Below are 26,866 nucleotides of genomic sequence, written 5' to 3' on the forward strand. Positions count from 1 at the left end.
GCTTAAAAGATATGTAACTTGACCAAGATAACAAATTAATAGTTAGGTAACTAAGATTCAAATCCAGATAATGGCTCTTAAGTCCAAGGTCTAATACTGAAATAACCTAATAGTATAAGCGAGAGTTTGGAAATCACAACCCGTGGCCCAATCCAGTGTGTTATTTTTGTGCCACCTATAACCCTGTGAGCTGTGAATGGTTTGACATTTTAAAATACTTGTAAAACTCAGAAGAATAATATATGATGACATGAAAAGTATATGAAATTCAGATTTCAGTGTCCATAATAAAGTTTTGTTTGGAAAACAGCCCTGCACACTTATGTAGATATTGTCTGTGACTGGTTTCCAATGGTAACAGCAGAGTTGAGTAGTTATATCAGAGACCAAATAGCTCACAGATCCTAAAGGAGAACTATCTCATCCCTTACAAAAAAGTTGCTGACTCTGTACATACTATTAAACTCTCCAACTTTTGCTTGAGTTTCTTTAGGGCAGCAGCAACTGTTTTTAACACATTTTACAGAGAAAGTGGGGTAGTCATCAACATTTTAATGCATTTTTATTGGGAGGGAAGGAACCAGCATAAAACAGAAGGAAGCAGCAACATGGATTACGTAAGCCAGTAAAGAGTTAGTTTTGCCATTTACTGTATGACTGTGTTACTATAGAAAAAGCAGAATGCTTTGATAAGCCGGGATGAAGTAATGTTGTTCAGAACTTTGGTGACTGATCCCTTTTAGACCAGAAGAAAGGTATTTTGGGTTTTTTTTAACAAATTATTTCCACACTATTATCTGACACCTAATGGTCCTGAACAGCTTCATTTCAGCAGAAACATGCCCAGCAATCCAGTCATTTACATGACATTACTATGACGTAGATAGCATCTCCATTTTTGAAGGAATATTCTAGATTGCAGAAGATGAAGAACTTTTTTGACATTGTTTTAATATGGGGTAATACATAAAGGATATGAGCAACAAATTCTAAGACTTTCACTAGGGGGAGAGGGGAGCTCTACCATTGTTTCTATTATAAATAAATTGTACTTTGCCAGTTGAATTTAGAATTATGAATTCTCTAGGAGAATTAAAACTATAATTTCCTTAGTGTTTCTGTCTACCATTATCTATTTATACTAAGAAATATAACCTATACTGATACTTGTTTATTTATGTATATTTATTTATTCATGGTGCAGGCTCTAAAGTTATTGCAGTTCCAGCTCAGGGATGGTGGTTAATTAATGTAGGTCTGAATTAAGATTTCTCTAGGGGATTTTACTCAAATAAAAGCATTGACTTTCTCCAAAGCATTTCCTCAAAAGTGTTCTATACCACAATATTTCATAATGGCTCTTTGTGAAAAATTGTTCAGTAAACAAATTTAATAATCACAGTATTTCCTGCCCTTGGAAATTTATGATATATAGGAGAATATTAAAAACTCTGAGAAGTTCCAAAGATTACTTAACACAACATATATGTTTTATTATAATGAAGTTGAGCTGAAGTTGATAAAATAGTTAATATAGTTAACCTAGGTAATTTTATTTGCTTTGGGAGGGGATGTTTTCTGTTTGTTTTTTGTTGTTTTACTTTCTTTGGTTTGTTGGCTAAATGATGCCTAATGTCACCATTTGCCTTTGTAAAATGCAGTGTCTTCTTTCAGATGTTAGCCTATCACCTGCTATTTGTAGTACATGTGTACTATTAAGTTACTTTCCCATGGACATGAGCATGAAATTTCAAATGTTAGCCTCATTATTGACTGAGCTAGCTGGATTACTTTCTGTTTTACTGTAAAACAGAAAGTAAAACAGATATATGAACACATTAATCACTTTAGATGAATCACATATGTAAAATCTTAATTATTAAACTTTATTTACATCAAATTAGTTTACGTCATATAAGATTGTTTGAAGTTTTTCTAGTATACCTCCTATTTTGCATTAATTGAGCATTTAATGTATTTGTTAATAGTTATTAATAAAGTTTTAGTTTCATACAAATATTTCAGTCCAGCAGGGCCTTACGCTTTGTCTGTAATATCTGTAATAGACATGTTAAAGGACTTGTGTCATAGGCATTGAATTTAGTTAACGGACACCCGTGAAACCTCAGCAGCACAGGTGTCGGGCTGACGGTGGGAGTGTCCAGGCGCTCGGCTCCACTGCTTCAGTATTGATGTACTGGTGACCAGGGAGCAAGTCTGTCCAGTTTTGTTACAGAAGATTATAACATTTAACATTTAAGAGATTTTTGAGAAGTGATAAAGCAAAATTTTAAGAACTAACTGTGCTGTTTTAAAACAAACAAAAAGCCTACAACCAGAAGCAGGTGTTAAAGAATTTGGAAATATATACAAACTAGTAAATTGATAGTGTATATTCAAAGAATCAACTTTGCATTACTGTTAAGTTCCTACTTTGAAGAGGAAATTGCTTTGATTTAAAATGAAGAAATAGAGAGAAAATCTCCTGAACAGAAAGGCACAGCATTGTATATACTTTATATGATGTTTCTGTTTTCACTTTTGACCATAGAAGATATAGAAAGCAAAGCAAACATCAGGTGGCAGAGAAAGATAATTTAAGACCTTTGCTGGGATTGTAAGTAGGCATTCACAGATTCAGATCATTTCATTCCAACAAATATATAATATTTGTCTGTTTTCTGTTAAAGAATTTAAAGGCAACTCCAAAGGGAAGCCTGCACTAGGTTATCAACTTTAGGAATGGCTAAGGAGGTACTCAAATTATAGAAATTTCTGAACCCCAAAGCTTTGCCATTTAAGCAGAATTGGAGAAGAGGGAGAGATTAGACAGTGACTAATAGTAGTTGAAAATTCTCTTTACTTCATATCATATATTTGTTCTGAGACCCAACCAGGGTTCTCTTCATTAATCCTTGATAGGTTAACATATCCCAGGGTAGTATTTTATTTTCCAAAAATTATATACTATATATTTCATGTATATTTTATTTCCTAACTAAATTTTAAGCTTCAAAGAAGATTATTATTTTCTCTATATAACATACACTGAAATGCTTAGCCGCTATAATTCCGGACACGGCATCTACACATAAATATTGTTAAATAGATGGATGAACAGCTGCCAGAATCTTTACCACAAACCAAGAAAAATTGGAAAGATTTGAGACAAATGGTGTTTTTTTTATCTATTTGGGCAATGATCTCCATAATGAATGAGTTTTGTAATAATTAAATCAGGTTAAGATTTAGGAATGTTAGGAAGGAATGACTTTTCAAACAGACCTAACTGATATATATATAGAGGACCAGAAGAGTCGGACATATTTGAGAGAGAGAAAGGGAGAGGGAGAGAATGATTGAAAAAGGACATAGAAATTTTAAATAATGCCTACTTAGACTTAAAAAACATTTTTTCCTTTATGGAAAAATGTAAAACATTCTATTTTCATTTCTCTGTATTCTAGCACTATCTGTGACATGTATATGCTAAAAAGCTGGGACTTTTTTTCTACTTGCTTTGAGAAGTAGTAGGGAGAAAGGAAAAGGCATGTATCTGCCGTCCAAGGAATTAAAGATATTTGGATCTGTTTAATACCGCATTGATTCTTTCAACACCCTGTTAGGTGGGCAAATGTTGGTTAGTGTTGTTTATCTCTGTATAATAGGGAAACTGATGCTCAAAGAGTAACACACTTAGGGTTAGGAGTTCCTAGACAAGTTCTCCACAGCCTAAAAATGGTTTATTTTTATAAATGCTATTATTGTCTTCTATTTTGAAAAGTAACAGAGTATTTAGGTGCTAATATTCATATTTCAAAACCTTCTTTCAACTGTACTATCTAGAGCAACTTTGCCACTTCCTAACTAGGTTGCCATAGTAACTTAGTTTTCTGATTTGTCACTTTAAAATTTTAAAATGAGTCTAACTTTGAAGTTTACCCTAACTTTTAAAACTAAGTAATCCATTAATAGAATACAATTATATAAGTTCAGTAAAAACATTAATCCTAGTTTTAGGTTGGAAACACTATTATGAGCTTAATTTTTTAATACTGGTACATATTTCTAAGCTGTAGTCACTGAAAAATCCTAGGAGAATGATAAATCATTTCTAGCACCCAGAGTATGAGCTCTAATACCATTTCTTATTAAAGGAACAAAAGATCTTCAGAGTATAGCTAAGTGACTTCCAGTACAGAAAATATGTAAGACGAACTTGTAACATATTGACGTAGTGGACAGCAAGGAAGCTGCTGAAGATGACAGGGACATATCCAGAAACGCAGGAGACTAGAGTTCCCACTGCACAGATGGACAGTTTGAACATCAATAAGACAAAAACCGTATTGGATTGAAGCTCATCAAACATGTTTAAATCTCCTAGTTCATAATGCTACTCTAAAAAATCTGGGGAAGGAGTTATTGATCACCCTTAGAGTATAGTGGGGAATGCATTCATTATTTTGAAAACGCATAACTAAATAAAAAGTAAATTAGATAGCATTTATCCAGACTTTACGAATTGTAGTAAAAAAATTGTTAAGTAAAAGTTTCTCTCTATAGATACACTCCTGCCTGGAAATAAAGAAGGTTTAATATAGTTAAATTATCATTTTATAATATTAATAAAGATCACCCTGGCTCCTGATATCTAAAAAGAGAGACAACCAGACATATATGCCTTTTGATGGATACTGCACAGTATCACCTGTGTAGTATTTTTGCCAAAAATTGATCCTGAATCTGAGCTTCCTCTAGATCCAGTGACAAGAATACAGGGACATGATACCATTGGAATGTAGCCATTAAAAGTCAGAATGTGGAAAACTGTTTGGTGTAATTTCTTCAGCAATTTGCAAGGAAAGAAAAGGAGGGAAAAGCCTGTAAATTTAGAAGACATAAGATATATCAACAAATATTAATATGGGCTATATTTGAATTATGGTTCTAATGAAAAATATTTTAAAGCTTATGAGATGACATGATATTGTTAATATTTTCAAATAGTATTGTGATATTTTTGCTTTATTTCTAGACATACTTATATATTTATAGGTAAAATTTTCTGTGTTGCAGCTGGATGATAGGAGTTTATTATGACCATCTTTATTTTGAAACATAGTAAATTTTTAAATAAAACTTATTTGGGAGGATTTTGTATTTATCTCTGATTATCTAATGATCAGCTTCAAAACATTGTATTGTTATATTTTAAAACAAAATTAACTTTTTTACACAGGGTGCGTATGGCCCGTATTCCCCTGATGAGTGCATATCTTTGCCTGTTTACACGAGCGCTGAAAGGGATCGTGTGGTAACGAACATCGAGCTTCCGTGTGGGGGCAGCCAGGACCCGTGGATCCAGTGTGGAGCAGCTCTGTTTCTCAAAAACCAGTAGTCTAATGGCAGAGAATCTGTCTTAGCAAAAAGAAACATTAATTATTTAAGCTTTAAATAAAATACATGGTGAACCTACCTTTGAAATGTTATTTCAAAATATTAGCATAGTTACCCTGTGTTGTTGATCTCATTTGTTTTTTATTTTATGGGTAACAGCACAGTAATGTTTTAGGTAGATGTTTAAAACAGTATATTTAAGTAATCAGTAATGTTTTGTCTATTACATTTGCATCATAATTATTTAATAAGATATAAAATAATGTTACAGTCTTCTGTATTTAAAGTGTTAAAGATCCATGTTGCTTTCATAAGACAACCTGCAGTTTAAGCAGATAGCTGTCATTTGTAGAATTTTTTTCAAAACTAATAGACTGCATATGACATATATATATACATTACATACATATAAATAAACAGTAATAACTAAGGCTTAAATAACACTAACTACATAATGCTGGGCACTGTGCCATGTGATTGATGGATAGGTAGGCAGGTAGGTAAGTAAATGGGTAGGTAGGTAAGTAGATAGAGTAGACAGATACACGGATGCATAGATATTATATTCATTATGATGTTCATTTTATATAAGTGAGAAAAACGAGATGCTGGTTAAGTGACTTGCTCAGCTAATAAACTGGTAAAGTGGTAAGGGTGGAAACCCTCTCAGCTCTCCCTCCCCTCGAGGGCAGAATAAAGCCAGCCAAGGTGAATTCCCAGCACACACCACCTTGAAGCCAGTATGCTAACAAACGAGCAAGGGTGTTTCAGCACCACAGGCTGATCAGTTCTTCATCTTGACAAATATTTGCTCCAGCAGAGTTCCTGACAGGAAGATAAAGTGAATCGACAGTGCCAGTCAGAATGCTTGTTAGATACCTGTTGTCACTCAAAAGTCACCTCCGTAAAACTTAGGAAGGGATATAGGGGTGGCGTCAGTGCTTTGAAGTGTGAACTTAGCCCTCAGAACTACCAATCTAAGCTTTCTTGACTTCAAACAGCAAGTGCCCCCTGCATGTGCAATCCCGTTCTAGGGCCTTGAGGGTCTTCTGTCTCCTTCTTCACTATATTAAAGAAATAAAATCAAAATCACCCTTTTACTTTTGAAGAACACTGAAATAGTTCAAACACACGTATAGAATGAACACCTGTACCTAACACACAGGTTAAGAAAAAAACATGACTGACAAGGCTTGGGCTCTTGACTGTATTTTCAGTATCTCACTTCTACCCAAGTCCATGATTCCCCTCATTTTTGTTTTCATAATCCCCTTGAGTTTCTTCAGTTTTTCTGAATGTAAATGAATCCCTAAAATATAATTTATAGTTCTGCTTAACTAGACAAATATTTGTTTCTAATCTTGCTCCATCACTTTTATTATTATTTTTTAGAAAAGCTTTTATTGGGGAGAAAATTTGTCTCTTAGTGATGGCATTGTGGGGAAGAACAGACCAGCAGGGACTCCACTCCCTTCGTGGGGTGGGGAGGCTCAAGCAGCCAGAATCCCTCTTCCGGCCCACTCCGGGCACTAGGAGGTGGGGTGAGGGGGAAAGGCACAAGGCTGGGCATAGTTGGCAAAGCTGAAGAAATAACAGACACTGATAGCTTGTATCTTGGGCCTGTGGGAGGGAGAATGTGGGTCAGGGGCTCATCAGCCTTCAGGTCCAGTGCTAGTCCTTTCCGTTCCTTTCTTGGCTTTGGCCTTGGCTCTGGTCTTGGAGATGCAGGGCTTGCTTATGCGATGGTGACCTGGCCTGGGCAGCATATCGCCTTTCTTCACCGTGCCTGGCGAGCTTTGGTGAAGAGCCCCCATCATAGGATCCCCAGCTCACAAACTTGTCCTTACAGTCAGCTGTGCACTCCCCCCGGTTGCATGGCACCTGACACAGGATGCGCAGAGCCTGGGCCCTACAAGTGCTTTCACGGAAACCGGCACCACGGTCTTGGTGGGGGCAGAGGTCTGTGCAGGACCCAGGTCCACTCCCTGCACTCGCTCTGGCTGCCCTTCCTCATTCTGTCTTTTGTTTTGGCCCAGCGGTGGTCAGTGCCAGCAGGGTGAGGGGCCCAGAGGAGGAAGCCTCGGTGATGCATCTCACTGCCCCTGGCCTCTGCTCCCTCCCGTGCTGGGGCTACCCATCACTTTTATACAGTTTTTATTTTTATGTAGACGGTATGTATTTTGTGACCTTTCTCTTTCTGAGTATGAATGTATGCATTGACCACAATTTACTTAGCTAGTCTCCTTTTGAGGACCATTTTAATTGTTCTGGCTTTTTACTACAACTGCACTGCTGTAAGCTTTTTTAGGAAGTCTCCTGACACATTTACAAGACAGCCTCTAGGACATACACCTGTCGGAGAATTGTTGCGTCTCCAGTAGGAAAACCATCAACTTAATAAAATAAACTAAATGATGTTTTAAATGATTAAGTGCCGTAACATAGAAAGAGTGCCTGGCACTAGCTTTATTATGATCATGGTTATTAATGTCGCTGAACAAATTTATAGTCCCACCAGTGTGTTTTGGCCTTCTTGTCATTCTGTGTCCTATCAACTTGGCATTTCTGAAAATCTAGTAGATATAAAGAATTATGCAGTAGCTTTTATTTGCATTTTTCTATTTAAAGAGTTAAACATTTTTTTGTCTACTTGAAACATCTGTGCAATGCTGTTTTTCTGCCCAATTTTTCCTATTGAGCTTTCTTTATTATGTCTTAAATAAAAGGGTTTTTTTTACTCAAATGCAGTTAGAATTTTCAGTCTTTTCTTCGGTTTGTTTTCTCAGAACAAGGTCATCAAGACGACAACATTCTTTGTCCTTACATTTTAAAGTTTTTGTTTTTGTTAGTTGAATGACCCCTCATAGTAACCTTAAATCAGCTGAGACCAGCCTGACCTGTGGTGGAGCAGTGGATAAAACATCAACCTGGAATGCTGAGGTTGCCAGTTTGGAACTCTGGACTTGCCCAGTCAAGGCACATAGGAGACTCAGCTATGAGTTGATGCTTCCTACTCCTTCCCCATGCCTTTCTCTCTCAAGTCAGTAAATAAATATTTTTAAAAGAAATAATAAAATTGAACCTAAAAAAATCAGATAAAGCCATGCAGAAATCTGTGGTAGACAGGCAGCCAGACAGACATGAGCAGAGCAAGGACTAGAGGCCAGGCACAGAAGGCAAACAGGGGGAGCCCAGGTGACTACTAGCAACAGGAAAACAAGGATGTCTCCCCAGGGTGACCTTTCCTCCCTTAGCTGGTCATGCCCTTCAAACCCTCTGATTTCTTATTGCTGGTCATCGGATTCAATGTATCACTAGTCATGTGGTGTTAGGCCCCCATAGAGAAGGAACAAACAAGAAAGCCAGATAATAGCATTTAAGCATTAACCCCTAGAGATAACATCTAGGCCTCAGTTGTGTTTCAGCTCCAGGCCCAGAAAAGCAGCAAAAACAGAATGGAAGCCACAGCTGACCTCAGGACCAGCTGCATTGACTAATGACCCCCTGTCCTAGTACCTACTCATCAATGAAGACCATGACCCTACAAGACACACCTGCAGAGCCGATGCATATTCTATTGAGATCCTCCCCTGGGACATCTCAATCCCCCACCCTTAACATCCCTTAGCACTGAGGTCTCAGGGTGCTTTCTCCCCCCCTTGACTCCCCAGGCGCAGTTTCCTTGCCTCTCTCTCCTCAGCTGTAAGGGACCCCAGGACACTTGCAACCAGGGAAGCAGTAGGCAGCAGCACCTCATCCCAGGCCAACCTTCTGAACCTGTCTGCAAGGCCCCCTTTTCTCTGACTTCCTTCCTGTACAGACAATAAATTTTTCCTCTACTTGCTGTACTTTGTCTCGATTAAATTTTTTTAAGACGAATCGAGATCTCATCACTCCCCTTGTAACAGATCCAAAATTGATTTGCATTTCAGTTTCTATATAAGTTTCCTGATGCTAAGAAAATGAAAGTATGTAAGAGTCCATTAATTTCTATGAGAGGAGAATCAAGAACTCTTGAGACAAAATGAGTTCTAAGCAGAATTTTTACTGAACTTCACGCAGACGCGTTGGGGATGTCTCTGTGTAGACAGGCTTTTGGGGAAGAATGCTGGTGCAAGATTTTAAAACCAAAACTACATATTTTTTCAGGCTCAAATTTTGTTTATATAAAAAGAGTTAGAAGATACAGTAAAGTAACAAGATTTGCATTATCAAATATTCAGGCCCTGGCTGGTTGGCTCAGCAGCAGAGTGTCGTCAGCCCAGCATGTAGAAGTCCCAAGTTCAATTCCCAGTCGGGGCACACAGGAGAAGTGACCATCTGTTTCTTCACCCCTCCTTCTCCCCCTTCTCTCTCTCTCTCTCTCTCTCTCTCTCTCTCTCTTTCTCTCTGTTCCCTCCCCTCCCCTCCTACAGCCAAGGCAGAAATGCTGAGCCATTTGGCCCCAGGCGCTAATGAAGCAACAGGTCAGAGCAAATGCAGGAGTTTGTCTCTCTACCTCCCTGCCTCCCCGCCTCTCACTAAATAAAGATAAATAAATAAATTCACTAACAGTCTATTTTGCTAATTCTACTCACTTGGTTTCCTGACTTAGCTGTCTTGTCAAGTCTCATGTATATCTAGGTGTCTATAAGGCCTTTTTCTTCCTGTTAAGTGCGAGGTTTGTCAGTTCTAAGGTTTTTTTGGTATCAACAAAGCATAACTGCTTATTATAGGAGTCCACCAATTTGAATTGGTTATCATTAGATAGAAAATTTACATGTCTTAAGATATCAAGTGTCTTTAGAGTTATACTGAAATTACACTATCTAAGAGCCAAAGAAATTAAAACTCCAATTAGGTCTAAGAGTTGAAGGGCAGATTTTTGAGTAGATAAAAGCAGGTAATGTGTATAACTTACACTCATGAAAAAGGGCTTCCTGTATAAAAGTTAAATTTTGAAGCTCATGATATAGTGACAATTTTTTTAAAAAGCTTAGTATAACAACCAGGACAATAAGAAGAACTTTCTGGTCACCTATAGTTTAGACTTTCACTTAAAGAGAAACTGTTGTGGACAGGTGCTGTCCATAGGGTGCTTGCTCAGGAAGCCACGGGAGACAGGAGGTGCAAGCTAGTGCCAGGAGCAGAGGGTGACAGGAGGGCCTGGCAGGCTTGGTGAGAGTCACATGCCTCAGCCACTGTCTGTGATTACTTTTACCCCCTCCCCTAAGTCTTCCTCTCACATTCTCTTCCCTATGGGTTTTCTTTCCATAAACTCGGGCTGTTCTTGGGGTCCTGGAACTGCATAGCCTACGTGAAAACTAAAGCACTAGGAAAGAAGAGGGAAGAGATCAGTCATCTTTTCCTGAGAACAGGCCGGTCCTGTGTCACTCACTTCTTTGGGACAATGTCTCTGAGCTGGGAGACATATATTTTGCCCACTTTATGATTATTTTAGATGGGGGTGGTGGTAAATGTATTGTTGCTCCATCTTGGTTGGAAGCAAATGTCCTATACAATTTTATATCATAACTTTCACTCCACAAACTATCATTTTTTTTATTTATTTATTAAATTTAATGCAGTGACATTGATAAATCAGGATACATATGTTGAGAGAAAATATCTCTAGATTATTTTGACATTTGATTGTGCTGCATACCCCTCCCCCAAAGTTAAATTGTCTTCTGTCACCTTCTATCTGGTTTTCTTTGTGCCCCTCCCCTCCCCTAACCCCTCTCTCCTTCTTCACCCCCTCTCTCCTCCCCCAACCTCCCGCCCCTGTTGCCATCACATTCTTGTTCATGTCTCTGAGGCTCATTTTTATGTCCCTTCTATGTATGGATTCATCTTAGTTTTTTTTTTATTATTATTTACTTATTTCACTCCGTATAATGTTGTCAAGGTCCATCCATGTTATTGTAAATGATCCGATGTCATCATTTCTTATGGCTGAGTAGTATTCCATAGTATATATGTACCAAAGTTTTTTAATCCACTCGTCCTCTGACGGACACTTGGGCTGTTTCCAGATCTTCGCTATTGTGAACAATGCTGCCACAAACATGCGGGTGCATTTCTCCTTTTCGAGCCGTTCTATGGTGTCCTTGGGGTATATTCCTAAAAGTGGGATAGCTGGGTCAAAAGGCAGTTCAATTTTCAGATTTTTGAGGAATCTCCATACTGTTTTCCACAGTGGCTGCACCAGTCTGCATTCCCACCAGCAAGCAGTGCAAGAGGGTTCCCTTTTCTCCACATCCTCGCCAGCACTTATTCTATGTTGTTTTGTTGATAAGCGCCATTCTGACTGGTATGAGGTGATATCTCATTGTGGTTTTAATTTGCATTTCTCTAATGATTAGTGATGTTGAGCATTTTTTCATATGCCTATTGGCCATCTGTATGTCCTCTTTGGAGAAGTGTCTATTCATCTCTTTTGCCCATTTTTGGATTGAGTTGTTTGTCTTCCTGGTGTTGAGTTTTACAAGTTCTTTATAAATTTTGGTTATTAACCCCTTATCAGACATATTGTCAAATATGTTCTCCCATTGTGTAGTTTGTCTTTTTATTCTGTTCTTGTTGTCTTTAGCTGTGCAAAAGCTTTTTAGTTTGATATAGTCCCATTTGTTTATCCTGTCTTTTATTTCACTTCCCCATGGAGATAAATCAGCAAATATATTGCTCCGAGAGATGTCCGAGAGCTTACTGCCTATGTTTTCTTCTAAGATGCTTATGGTTTCACGGCCTAGATTTAAGTCTTTTTTCCATTTTGAGTTTATTTTTGTGAGTGGTGTAAGCTGGTGATCTAGTTTCATTTTTTTGCAGGTAGCTGTCCAATTTTCCCAACACCATTTGTTAAAGAGGCTGTCTTTACTCCATTGTATTTCCTTACCTCCTTTGTCAAATATCAGTTGTCCATAGAACTGTGGGTTTATTTCTGGGTTCTCTGTTCTGTTCCATTGATCTATATGCCTGTTCTTATGCCAGTACCAGGCTGTTTTGAGTACAACGGCCTTGTAGTATAACTTGATATCAGGAAGTGTGATACCTCCCACTTTATTCTTCTTTTTTAAGATTGCTGAGGCTATTCGTGTCCTCTTTTGGTTCCATATAAATTTTTGGAATATGTGTTCTATATCTTTGAAGTATGTCATTGGTATTTTAATTGGTATTGCGTTGAATTTATAGATTGCTTTGGGTAATATAGACATTTTAATGATGTTTATTCTTCCTAACCATGAGCACGGTATATGCTTCCACTTGTTTGTATCTTCCTTGATTTCTTTTATCAATGCTTTGTAATTTTCCGAGTACAAGTCTTTAGTCTCCTTGGTTAAGTTTACTCCTAGGTACTTTATTTTTTTGGTTGTAATTGTGAAGGGGATTGTTTCCTTAATTTCTCTTTCTGACTGTTCATTGTTGGTGTATAAAAATGCTTCTGATTTCTGAGTATTGATTTTATATCCTGCCACTTTGCTGAATTTATTTATCAGGTCCAGTAGTTTTTTGACTGAGACTTTAGGGTTTTCTATATACAATATCATATCATCTGCAAATAATGATAGTTTTACTTCTTCTTTTCCAACTTGAATGCCTTTTATTTCTTCTTCTTGTCTGATTGCTGTGGCTAGGACTTCCAGGACTATGTTAAATAAGAGTGGTGAAAGGGGGCACCCCTGCCTTGTTCCTGATCTTAAGGGTATTGCTTTTAATTTTTTCCCGTTGAGTATGATGTTGGCTGTGGGTTTCTCATAGATGGCTTTTATCATGTTGAGGTATGTTCCCTGTATTCCCACTTTGCTGAGAGTTTTGATCATGAATGGGTGCTGGATTTTATCAAATGCTTTTTCTGCATCTATTGAAATTATCATATGGTTTTTCTCCTTCTTTTTGTTTATGTGATGAATCACATTGATTTACGAATTTTGTACCAGCCTTGCCTCCCCAGAATAAATCCCACTTGATCATGGTGTATGATTTTTTCCATATATTGTTGGATCCGGTTTGCTAATATTTTGTTGAGGATTTTAGCATCTATATTCATCAGAGATATTGGCCTATAATTTTCTTTCTTTGTGTTGTCTTTGCCTGGTTTTGGAATCAGAATTATGCTCGCCTCATAAAAGGAGCTTGGAAGTCTTCCTTCCTCTTGAATTTTTTGAAATAGTTTGAGAAGGATAGGAGTTAGTTCTTCTTTGAATATTTGGTAGAATTCCGTTGTGAAGCCATCGGGCCCTGGACTTTTCTTTGTTGGGAGTTTTTTGATAACTGTTTCGATCTCCTTTGTTGTAATCGGTCTGTTTAGGTTTTCTGATTCTTCCAGATTGATTTTTGGAAGATTGTATGTTTCAAGGAATTTTTCCATTTCATCTAGGTTGTCTAGTTTTTTGGCATACAGTTCTTCATAGTATTTTCTTACAATATTTTGTATTTCTGTTGTGTCAGTTGTTATTTCTCCTCTCTCATTTCTAATTTTATTTATTTGAGTCCTCTCTCTCTTTTTCTTGGTAAGTCTACTTAAAGGTTCATCAATCTTGTTTACCTTTTCAAAGAACCAGGTCCTAGTTTCATTGATCCTCTGTATTGTTTCTTTAGCCTCTATGTCATTTATTTCTGCTCTGATCTTTATTATTTCCTTCCTTCTACTACATTTGAGCTTTACTTACTGTTCTTTTTCTAATTCTTTTAGATGCAGGGTTAAGTTGTTTATTTGAGCTTTTTCTAGCTTCTGAAAGTGTGCCTGTAGTGCTATGAACTTCCCTCTCAGCACTGCTTTTGCTGTGTCCCATAAATTTTGAGTTGTTGTATGCTCATTGTCATTCGTTTCTAGGAATTTTTTTATTTCTTCTTTGATCTCATTCTTAATCCATTCATTATTTAACACCCTACTATTTAGTTTCCATGTGTTTGAGAATTTTTGAGCTTTTCTGCTGTGATTCATTTCTAGTTTCATGCCGTTGTGATCGGAGAAAGTGCTTGATATGATTTCAGTTTTCTTAAATTTGTTGAGAGCACTTTTGTGCCCTAACATGTGGTCTATCCTAGAGAATGTACCATGAGCACTTGAAAAGAATGTATATTCTGCTGCTTTAGGGTGAAAGGATCTGAAGATATTTATTAAATCGAGTTGATCTAGTGTTTCCAATAAGTCTGCTGTTTCTTTGTTAATTTTCTTTCTTGAGGATCTATCTAGTGATGTTAGTGGGGTATTGAAATCCCCTACTATTATAGTATTGCTGTTGATCTCGCCCTTTAAATCCATCAAAGTCTTTTTTATATATTTGGGTGCTCCTATATTAGGTGCATAGATATTTATAATAGTTATATCTTCCTGTTGGATTACTCCCTTTATCATTATGTAGTGGCCTTCTTTATCTCTTACTATATCCTTTGTTTTAAAGTCCAATTTGTCTGATATAAGTATTGCTACCCCAGCTTTTTTTTCATTTCCGTTTGCATGAAATGTTTTTTTCCATCCTTTTACCTTCAATCTATGTGTGTCTTTTGTTCTAAGGTGTGTCTCTTGTAGACAACATATGTATGGGTCCTGTTTTCTTATCCACGCAGCTACCTTATGTCTTTTGATTGGATCATTTAATCCATTTACATTTAAGGTTATTATTGATATGTAGTTGTTTATTGCCATTTTCTTCTTTAAAGGTGTATTCCTTTTTTTGCTATATTCTTTTCCAACTTTGATCTGTTTACAACAGGCCCCTTAACATTTCTTGCAGAGTTGGTTTGGTTGTAATGAATTCCTTGAGTTGTTTTTTTGTCTGGGAAGCTTTTTATTTCTCCTTCGATTTTAAACGATAGCCTTGCTGGATAAAGTAGTCTTGGTTGTAGGTTCTTGTTCTGAATTACTTTGAATATTTCTTGCCATTCCCTTCTGGCCTCAAGTGTTTCTGTTGAGAAGTCGGATGTCATCCTTATGGGGGCTCCTTTGTAGGTGATAACTTTTTTTTCTCTTGCAGCTTTTAATATTTTCTCTTTATTGCTTAGCTTTGGTATTTTAATTATGATGTGTCTTGGTGTAGGTTTCTTTGGGTTTCTCTTTAATGGAGTTCTCTGTGCTTCTTGGACTTGTGAGAGTTTCTCTTGCATTAATTTAGGGAAGTTTTCAGTTATGATATGATTGAACAAAGTCTCTATCCCTTGTTCTTTTTCTTCTTCTTCAGGAACCCCTATGATGCGGATGTTATTTCTCTTCATGTTGTCACAGAGCTCTCTAAGTGTTTCCTCTGACTTTTTGAGTCTCTTTTCTCTTTTCTTCTCTGCTTTCATTCCTTCATTCCAGTTGTCCTCCAACTCGCTGATTCGATCCTCAGCTGTATCCATCCTGTTTTTTATTCCTTCCATTGTGGTCTTCATTTCTGATATTGTATTTGTCATCTCTGACTGATTCTTTTTTAATATTTCAATATCCTTTTTTATACTTGCTATTTCTTTATTTAGGTTTTCAAACTGCCCCTCCATTGTTGTTCTAAGATCCCTAAGCATCCTTACAATCATTATTTTGAACTCCGCATCTGGAAGTTTGATTTTTTCCATATCACTCAGTTCATCTCTCAAAGGTGTCTCTTGTGGTTTCATTTGGGTTGCACTCCTTTGTTTTCTCATAATGGTATTTTATTTGTAGAGTTGGTTGAGTCTAGGCTTGGTGTTGTCTGCCTCCAGTTTTCAGTTGTGTTATTTCTAGGTCTTCTTGGGTTGGTATCAGCTATTATTTGTAATCCACTTTCGGATTTGGGCAGCTTTGAAGTCTTGATTTGTTTGTTTTCTTAACAGGTGATAGTCTTGTTAACTGATCTCAGCAGGGGGCTTCCTTGAAACTGTAACCAGGAATGCTGTGGGTGTAACCTGAGATGCTGAAGGTCTCTTCCACCAACTAATTTCACTGGGGGCAGGGTTTTTTCTCAGCTTCAGTAGGGGGAGGTGTATCTCAGATCTCCATGGAGACCTGAGTTACTGCCCCTCCTCCCCACTTCTTGTTTTCAGCTGTGTCTTGTTGCGCTGATTGGAGCTGGATAGATGTCCGGAGATCTCTGATCCGGAAGCACTTCAGCTCTGTTTTGTGAAAGGTTCAGTCCCTCCCCCAGCTATGGCCGCCTCCAGCACGAATGAGTCAGCTTTTTTATTTCGTTTCTTGCATACCTTAGCCCCTCACAGTCTGTCCCTCTCCTTGTCCTTTCCACTTGGGAGATAAGCTGGTCTTTTCAACCCACCTTGCTCCCTGGTCGCCAGGTAAGTGGCTGTGAGCAGTAGTTTCTGCTCTTTTTCCTCTGTAAAGTCCTCTCTGGGCTCTCAGCCTCACCCCCCCCCCTTCTGTTCCTGTAAGCAGAGGAGATTCAGGCACTCCTTACCAGGATTATTGTGGCTTCCTCTTTGCTCCTTGGTTTTTGAGAGCTGTTCTTGCAGTTCAGTGTTGGTTTTTCATGCTGATTTTTCCTGAATTGATTTGTATTCCAGTTTGGTGTTGAGAGCTGGGCGTCTGTGCGTCCGCCTACTCCGCTGCCATCTTCAAAAGCCCACAAGGTAAAAGAGGAAGGAGTATAATCAGACAGGAAATGATGGGAAATATGGATTAATTGGAGATTTAAGGAAGCAGCAAGTAAGAAACCAAGAGCTGGTTTGTGAAGATTTCTAAACAAAGTAAATTATCACTCAATAGAGAACAGGAGCTTGACACAGAGAACAGCTGTGCAGTCTCAGCACCCTCCACTCACCTTCTTCCATCTGCAGGAATACACAGAGTGTTGATTCAAAAGCATTTCATATTCAAATATCAATGAATAGCCAAACTCAAAAAGACTTTTTAGTTATAAATAAAAAATTGGGAATATTACTCAGTTGAAACAAAAAAATAAATGTTTCAATGTTTTCTCTCAGTGGAAAGACAAAAGAATGTAAGAAATTTAATTCAGCATTAGATGAAATAGAAAGAATGTCAGTCAAGGTCATATTAAAACCAATGTTATCATAATAGTTAATACAATTTTCTTAATCATAACCTCATCTTCCTTCAGTTGAATTCCAGGGACAAGCTGTGATGAGACCTAAAACAAAATAACATGACTGAACCTTTTATTTCTGATATGGGTTACATGGGCCCTGCTGATGTCACCAAATAGCATTCTTATTAGTTCTTTGTTCCATATTTTACAAATGCATTTTTCTAAATGTTGAAGAATTTTAATTTTTTATACTACTTAACCATTTTTATGACATAATGTTGTAAAGTGACCAGTGAGTTCCAGAAAAACACCAAAATTACAGAAAAATTTAAGAGAGGAGCTTATTGAACTGGCTGGCTGCATGGGAGATACAAGTCCAAATCATGTAGCCCTGAAGCATTGGGGTCCGGGGTTTATAAAAGTGAAAATTGAAGGGTCTAGATAAAGAAGTTTAGCAGGTGCAATCAGCCATTTTCCCGAAGCAGATCTAGCAGTTAGCTTATCAGGAAGTCCCTGCTGTGCAGATCCCTGACTTGTTAAAACATCTTGCCAACAGCACAACTTTAGCTCAGTTTGCAAGCTTGTACTTACAAAAATACCAAAATTTCAAAATGGTGATTACAGAAGGCATAAAAATTGGTGTGGCTCATTCTAACAGTTTTCCAGTTTCTTGGTACCTTGTCACAATAACAGTAAAGTTTAAAGCTTTATGAGTGAAAAACGAGAACTATTGAGGATCAAAGGAAGGCCAAATGAAGAAAGAAGAGTGATTCAGAGAAAAAAATGAAACAAGCGGAGCCAGATGTAGACAGACACCAGAGGTAGCGATCTACCAAGGAGGAGAAGAAAGAGGGGTCCAAAGGCGGAGAGAGGTGGACTGTCCATGATAAGCATGAAATGCGTCACTGACGAGGTGACAGTTGAGTCAGTGAAAGTCTGCCATGTGGACAAGATGGTGCGGGCAGAGGTGGATTTAATGGCAGGTGCACCAGGCACGCACCCTGGGCCCCGACTTCTGAAAGGCCCCACAAAACCCCAACCTTATACGTTTTTCTAATGTAAAGGGTCCAATATTTTCTTCTGCACCCAGGGCCTCAACCGACCTTAATCCGCTTCCAGCTGTGTGTGAGTGTGTGTGTGTGTGTGTGTGTGTGTGTGTGGAGGGGGGGAGGTACTAAAGGGAGTCCTAGCATATGGCCCTCTCAGCACCTGCAAAATGAGGGGCATGGAATTTTTTGTGAAATATCAATATTTTCTGACAGTGTCTCAGTCTTAGATTCCTTATATGTTCTCCTACATGCATAACTTGTTGTCGTACTTGTAACGTTAAATAATGATTTATTTGATGAATGCTTTACTGGGTAGGGAGGAAGTTGAGGTTTTGAGCTTGGGTGATGGGGACTGTTTCTGTCTGAGATAGAGCTTATTGGAAGGGGTGCAGGTTCAAGGAGGTGAGATGAAGGAATCTGGCATTGGACATCTTGACTCTGAGGTGGCAGCAGACTATTTGTGTGTAAATGTCCAAAACACGAATGAAAACATGGAACTGCGACTCAGGAAAGAGCTTGGACGTCACTGACAAATCAGTGACAGTTGATAGTATGGCAGTGGGTGAGGTCCCAGCAGAGAATGGGGAGGCTCGCAGGCTAAGCACTGAAACCCGAAGACAGCCTGTCATAGGGAGGCTGGTGTCAGAGTGAGAAGCAACAGTGGACAGGAAGAGAAGTAAGAACCTGCTTCTCAAGAGTTGTGTGCAGGCTCAACTGATACTGGGGGTGCTTAGTTAAGTTACAGTTCCCGGGCCCAGAGCAGACCTCCAGAATCAGACCTGGGAATCTGACTTTTACTGAACTCTCAGGTTATAGCAGTCACTATCATAGAAAAAACTGTTACAAAATCCAGGTGGGAAATCCTTCAAAGAAGAAGTGGGTAATATTTTCAAATTCTATAGAATAAGTCAAATTTTGTAGAATAATCAAATCAAATTGGGAGCAATTAATTGATTATTGCCATCCTTAGGACAAATTTTGTAAAAACAGCAGTTAAATGCTACATGACTTTCTAGATTGTAACTCACCCACTTCTTCCTCTTCTTTGACTCTTTTTGAAGAAAAGAAATAGAAGGTAAAATGTTTTGAGACTTGCGATCAATGTCTTCCTGCTATTTTTTAGAAATTTCATGATTTTTATTTCTATAACACTGTCACCTCTTCCCTAAGAAATGTCAAACCTGTTTTATCTAGTCATAGACATGTTAAAGTACCATTTTTTAAAAAAATCACTTTTCAAAATCTTTTTTTCTTACTTTTAGTCTGAAGATAAGAAGAATTCTTTTTTTTTAAAGATTAGGAGTTCCACCTAAATGTGTTGAGGCTTAAGTCTGCTTATTATTTTTCGTCTGGAGCCTAGATATCAATTTTAAGTTTTTGAGTTTTCAGAGTATTTTTAAGTTCTGCAAAGTTTTCTTCAATTACATTCTTGATAAATTTCTCCCATTTGTTCTGTATCCTCCTTCAGGAAATTCGATTAATCTTGAGTTGCTTCTTTGTGTCCTATCTTCTATAACTTTGTCATCCACACTTGAATTGTCATTTTTGTTATTTTCTTTTGTGTTTACAGAGTCTATTTTCTGTTCCATTAATCTGTTCTTGAAACATTAATTCTTCTACTCATGATTCCAAGGAGTGTTTGTTTCATCATGGAATTTATCCTGATCTCCTTGTTTCATAATGTTGCTGCTATCTTCTGTCTCCCTAAAAATAGATTACAGATATTCTCATTTGATCAGATGCTTCCTTCTTCTGTTTCATGAGGAAAGCCTCCATGATGGATTAGAACTGGTTGAAACAGATTTGTTTTTGCCACCTTCTGTTTCTTTTGCATTGCCATTTTCTCCTGAGGGTTAGATTGCTTTTCCTTCCTCTGGTTTATTTGGATATCCTTGACCAGGGCCAGTGCCTCTGACTGCGCCAGCTGTGCTCGCTGAGGGTCGAGGGCGCCTGAAATCCACCACACAGCTGGCTTGCCTTTCTGAGCCATCGGGGATAGAGCTGCATTTCCTAGAGAGGCACTTCTTTTTAATTGACACAAATCTTCTAATTCTCACAGAGCTAGCAATAGCTTTTTGTCCACATGGAAAACTGCTTTAAAATTTCACTCCAATAATTAGCTTTTGGTAGAAGACTACATTCGAGGCTGGGTGTCCCTTCAAGCATAGCGGGTCAATGACCAGGCATAATGGCAGAGAGCCGTTCACTTCAACCACTTCACCGCTACACAGTCAATCAACTGCTTCCAGCATATTTTAAATTAGAAGTTACTTTGAGGCATAATCCGTTTTTACTATGGCCATCTGTTTTAAGAAATTCAAGGTGCATTTAAAAAATAATATCGACTGTTCTTTATGCGAACACTAATCCCATTCACGAGGGTGCCACCCTCATAACCTAAGCATTTCCCAAAGGCCCTGCCGCTTAGTACCATCACACTGAGGCATTAAGGTTTCAACATATAAAGTTTGAGTGGGGAACTAACATTCAAACTGAAGCTCATAATAGACAGGAAGCAGATGAGTAGTTGCTTGGGGTTTGGTGGTAGTCGGAGCGTCAGACACTGGGGAGGGACTGCTGATGGGAGCAGGGCTTCTTTTAAGGTGAGAACAATGTTCTGGAATTAGTGGTGATGGTTGCTCAAGTCCGTGCCTATACTAAATCCACTGAACTCTAAACTTTAAATGGGTAAGTTTTGTAGTTTGCAAATTAAATATCAATAAAACTGAAAAATCTCTCATAGATATCTCACCAGTCATTACTTGTAGTTGCAAAATAACATTGCATGGTCTGCATTTAGTATCATTGATTTTATCATTCTTCTGTTAATGGAGTTCATATTATTCTGTTTTTTTGTTAACAATAATTCTTTAATAAATATTATTACAGGTATATATTTCAGATAACTACAACTAAAATCTTTGGATCAAATCACATGTACCTGTTTAATTTTAATAGATGCTGCTAGATTAATTTACAAAAGAATAGCCATTTACCCTTAAAACAATAGTAAATGAGACAGTTCATTTTCTTACACCTTCACCAGTATTAGATGTAATCAATCTTTTTAACTATTGAAAATATGGTGATGACAACAGGTCATTATTGTTTTAATTTGCATAGAAAGACTGGTAGTGTGATTAAGTGCGTTTTCATATATTTACTGATGTTTTTTTCTCTTTTGTACATTTTCTTTTCTAATATTTTGCCAGGTTATTTTTACTAGATTTTTTTTTGGTATCTTTTTTTTTTTTTTTTACTAATATGAACAGCTTCCTGATATAGTTGCTCTATTAACTCTTTGCTTGCCATATGTTTTCTAACTATTTTTTCTCATTCTCTCTTGATTTATTTTATTCTTGCCTTTGTTCAGAGGTCAATTGCATATGAAAATTTTCAGTGGCTGAGATAAAGTCTGTACATTATTATCCTTTTTAGTTTCTTGGTTTCCTTTCTCACTTCAAAACTACTCTCCCTTTTCACCACAACCCCCAAGGTTATGCTAATAGAAAAATTATACCGTTTTGGTTTCACTTTTCACAATTAGATAACCGAAAGTTTGGCGCATGATGTGGAGTCCATGTCTAATTTTTAACTCATCCAGGGGTGCTCTCCTCTGCTCAGCGAGCATAAATTCAGCTTTGTCTTCTTGACAGGTGGTGCTCTTCCTATTTTCTTTTTCTCGCTCTTTATATTTTAAGAAAAGGCCTTCACCATTGCTAAATCCAGAGATGAGCCCTTGTCTCCATCTTGTTCAGTCTTGTAGCTAAATTTAACACATTGATTATTCCTTTCTTCCTTTATTTACTTGGCATTAGGGGTACCAGAGGCTCCTGGCTTTTGTCCCACCCCACTGGCTCCTTTTTTCTAGTCTTTTTTGATAAATATACCTTCTGCACTCAACCTCTAACTGTAAGAGTGTCAGGCTTACTCCTCTGGTTTCCTCTCTAACTGATGACTCCTAAATGTATCCCTCTGTGTCTTATGAATTCTAGATCCATACTTAATGTTTTCTCAACATCTGTCTTGAATGTTAGAAAGTCATCAGAAATTTAAATTGAGTTCTTAATTCTGACTAAACTCACCAACTACTCCCCACCAATTGAAAACAAACAAATAAAAAAAACCCTATTCTACCACTAAATTCTCCATCTTAGAAAAATGTACCACCATGTGCCCAGTGACTCAGACCCAAATCTTTGGAATCAATTCTGATTTCACTCTTTTTCTAAAGTACCACATCTATTTTATAAACACATCCCATAGGCTCTGCCTTCAAAATATGTTGAAGATCCCACTTGTCACCATCTCTACCAGTTAGCCCAAGCCACCAAGATCTCATTTTCTCCTGGAGTGTTGCAATAGATTCCTAACTGGGCTCCTCATTTTTATTCTTGACTTCCTGTGGTCTATTTGCCATAAAACTGTCATAGTGATTCTTTTACAAAATAACTCAACCCCCTCTACTCAAACAACCCCCAGGAGCTCCCTATCTCAATCCGAGTAAAAGCCAGCAAAGCACATTTTCTGACTCTGAGCAACATCTTCAACATTTCCTTCTATGACTCTTACCTATTATTATTTCTGTTCCTGGAACATGACAAGATTCACCCATCTTTGGGTTATGGTACTTGCTTAACTCTATTTTTAAAATATCTTTTACTCAAATATATGTAAGAACTAACCTTTCCCATTGATCAGATCTTCGTTATATATCACCTAGTCAAAAAAGGATTCAGACTTCTCTGTCATTCTTAATTTTAACAGGCTCTATTTTTCTTCATAGCACTACTGGGTAATATTTTGTATATATGCTTATATGTTTGCTTATCATCTTTCCCACCTACAAGAATGAACATTTCCTGAGCACAGACTACAGTAGCTTTTATTGTTCTTTATTGTATCTCAGTATCTGACACTTAGCAAGTACTCACCAAATATTTGTTGAATTGATTTAACTAGAAAATTGTTAGCTTGAATTAATAACTAAAATATGATCTTTCCATCCATTCAGTTACCTAGATGTGTTTCTGGACATTCTGACCTGTTCCACTGATCTATTGCTATCTACTCTTTAGTCATATATTTTTTTCATTACTAAAAATTACTGATAAATTTTAATATTTGGCAGGGTCTCTTCTGACTGTTTTTTAAAACTTTCTTGTCAATTTTCCATGTTAACTATTAAATATGATCTTTATTATCATTCTGTAAAGTTATATAAAATGTACTTTTGGAATTAAGTTAAATTTATATATTGGGAAAAATTTAGTAATTTTTTAATATTAAAAATTTCCTTTCAGGAATATACCACCACCATCAATAGATTTCATATTTTATCCTAGAAATATTAGTAGTTGTTATACTATTGTATGCACATTTACTTTTTCTTTCATTGCTAATATTAGTGTGATTCATGATTTTAATGCTTATTCCCGTATATACCTAACTTAACAGGTTTTTTTATTATTAGTTCTAATAAATTTTGTAAAGATAAAGTTTTTATTTTGGAATAATTTTAGATTTATATAAAATACAAACATCCCACGCCTGGATTCTCCTACTGTGGCTTTCACTAGTTCTTCCACTAATGTCCTTTTCTGTTCCAGGATCTAATCCAAGGGAACACATTAAATTTAGTTTCCTCTGGTCTGTGGCTCCCATTCTTTCCTTGTTTTGTGCAGTATTGGTGAAGTGTGGGGAAAACAGCTGTGTTAGGCTTGTTCGCTGGTTTCCTGGCTGCAAGCACTTTGCACAATTAGTATGTGAGCACATGGCAGAAAGCCATGTGTGTGTCTTTATGAAAAGCTACAGATGCTTGCCCTCAGGGCACCTGGCGGATTACGCATTGCCTGGCCACCACAGTGAGTGTCTGTGTTGGCTGTGTGTTCACCTGCAGTGAGAAGCAGTTTTCCCTGCCTGTTTGCTTGCCTGCTGTTGCAAAAATCTATCAATCAGGAATGGCCCAATGCTTTCTGGCTGCGCAGTTTCTCTACCATCTGTCCGAATCCAATGTGAAACTGCTTGGCCCCAGCCACCAGCATTACATGGAGTATTTTCGAAGCTAAGGTCTCATGACTCCAACCAAGCACACCCTTCTATTCTTTCTTTGTAAGTTGGGCCTGGGCCTCTGCAAGCCACTGGTTTTTCTTTCCCAGGTGTCTCCCTGTTCAGTTTGGCCAGCAGGACATGAAAGGAAGCCTGGATGTCTAGAGTAGGGAAGGGACACACTCATTCCTGCTCTTGTTTGTGTCCTCCCAGCAACATGGTTTTTTTCCGACAGGGGCAACCTCCAGAGATGCAGCCCTCAGAGATGCTTGTATTAGCTAAAGAATGCTTTTCTCCCAGCTTCTTGAGTCCCATTTCCACAGCTTTTATTATGTTGAATCATGAAATTGCTGGTATTGGAATATTTTTATCTAAAAAGAAAGCTATTTTCTGCAATCCATACCAGAGAACTGTGGGAGACTGCAAGTTGGCAAAGCCCTTGCAGTTCAAGGCTTAGCAAAAGGCTAAGTTCTCCTCCACATACCTCCATGTTGGCTATGAAGCTGAGTATTTGCACTAATCCCATCCCCCCACTTCACTTGCTTAAGTTGCTAGAAGCTTTACATGCCCTTCCTCTCACCCTTTCTTTGTTCTGATATTGGTTGGTTTCAGTTATGCAGGGTAGATGGTTTCTGCACTTGAGAGAATTCTTGGGTTGCCTTGGAGATGTGTCACTTCCTATGGGAGACTTCCTTATTTGCATATGGCTCTATAATAAAGCAGGCTGGGGGCTCTTGGTCTTTTGCAAGCTATCTTTTGCATTGCAAAGAGTCCTCCAGAGTCCATTCTTTTTTCTCTTTAAGCCTATTTTCTTAATTTTATGCAGTTCCCACTCAGGACCTGGAAATACTAGCTGTGCTGGTTCTTGGCAGAGAAGTCCAGTTGTTTTTCTTTCTTTCTTTTTTAATTTTTTATTAATTTTAATGTATTTTGTTAACATGAATTCAAGTGTCCACTCAATTTAACTCCCTCACCTCAACTCCTCTGTCCCCCATTGCCTCAGCTTCCCCCTTCCCTCTGGGATTTGCTGTCCTGTTACCTGTATCTGTGTGTTATGTATATATAATTTCACTAATTGCTTCACCTTCTCTGATCCCATCCCCTTCCCTCTGGCAGCTGACCCTCTGCTCCCTGTGACCCCACCTCTGCCTCTATTCCATTCCTCAGTTCACTTTGATCATTATATTCCATCATATAATATTTGTCTTTCTCTGCCTGGCTTATTTCACTTAGCATAATAATCTTCAGGTCTATTTATGCTGTTGCAAAAGGTAAGATTTTCTTCTTTTTCGTGGCTATGTAGTATTCCACTGTATCTGTGTACCACTGCTTTTTAATCCACTCATCCACTGATGGACATTTGGGCTGTTTTCAGATCTTGACTATTGTAAACAATGCTGCAATAAACATTGAAATGCATATCCTCTTTTGAATCAGTGATTTGGTATTTTTAAGATATATTCCAAAAAGTGGGATAGCTGGGTCTAAAGGCAGTTCCACCTTTAATTTTTGGAGGAATTTCCATACTGTTTTCCACAGTGGCTGCACCAGTCTGCATTCCCACCAGCAGTGCAGGAGGGTTCCCTTTTCTCTACACCTTCCTCAGAACTTATTGTGTGCTGATTTGTTAATGAGCATCCTTCTGACAGGTGTGAGGTGTTTTTTCATTGTGGTTTTAATTTGCATTTCTCTGATGATTAATGATATTGAACATTTTTTTATATGCCTATTGGCCATTTGCATGTTCTCTTTAGAGAAGTGTCTATATATTTAGTTCTTTTGACCATTTTTTCATTGCATTGTTTACCTTCCTGGTGTTGAGTTTTAGAAGTTCTTTATATATTTTGGTTATTAACCTCTTATCAAATGTATTGGCGAATATGTTCTCCCATTGTGTGGGTTGTCATTTAATTTTGTTCATGGTGTCTTTTGCTGTGCAGAAGCTTTTTAGTCTGATGTAGTCCCACTTGTTTATTTTGTCCTTTATTTCACTTGCCCATAGAGATAAATTGGCAAAAATATTGCTACGAGAGATATCAGAGAGTTTACTGCCTATGTTTCTTCCAAGATGTTTATAGTTTCATGACTTACATTTAAGTCTTTTATCCATTTTGAGGGGTTTTTTTGTAAATGGTGTAAGTTGGTGGTCTAGTTTCATTTTTTTGCATGTAGCTGTCCAATTTTCCCAACACCATTTATTAAAGAGGCTGTTTTTACTCCGCTGTGTGCTCTTACCTCCTTTGTCAAATATCAATTGACCCTAAAGGCGTGGGTCTATTTCAGGGTTCTCTGTTCCATTCCACTGATCTGTATGCCTGTTCTTATGCCAATACCAAGTTGGCCTTGTAATACAACTTGATATCAGGAAGTGTGATACCTGCCACTTTATTATTCATTTTCAAGATTGCTGAGGCTATTCGTGTTCTTTTTTGG

General features: G+C 37.7%; 1 protein-coding gene across 4 annotated transcripts in view; it reads left to right on the plus strand.

Moving 5' to 3' along the window:
- Positions 1–8,095, plus strand: part of DYNC2H1 (dynein cytoplasmic 2 heavy chain 1) — a 320,182-nt gene extending 312,087 nt beyond the window's left edge. For all 4 annotated transcript variants that reach the window (XM_066371476.1, XM_066371485.1, XM_066371494.1 and 1 more), the window contains one exon: positions 5,243–8,095. In XM_066371476.1, coding sequence (XP_066227573.1) covers positions 5,243–5,401 — 159 coding nt within the window. In that variant the 3' untranslated portion in view covers positions 5,402–8,095. The remainder of the gene's footprint in view (positions 1–5,242) is intronic.
- Positions 8,096–26,866: the final 18,771 nt, after the last annotated feature.

This window comes from Saccopteryx leptura, chromosome 1 (genome assembly GCF_036850995.1).
Source record: "Saccopteryx leptura isolate mSacLep1 chromosome 1, mSacLep1_pri_phased_curated, whole genome shotgun sequence".
NCBI lineage: Eukaryota > Metazoa > Chordata > Mammalia > Chiroptera > Emballonuridae > Saccopteryx > Saccopteryx leptura.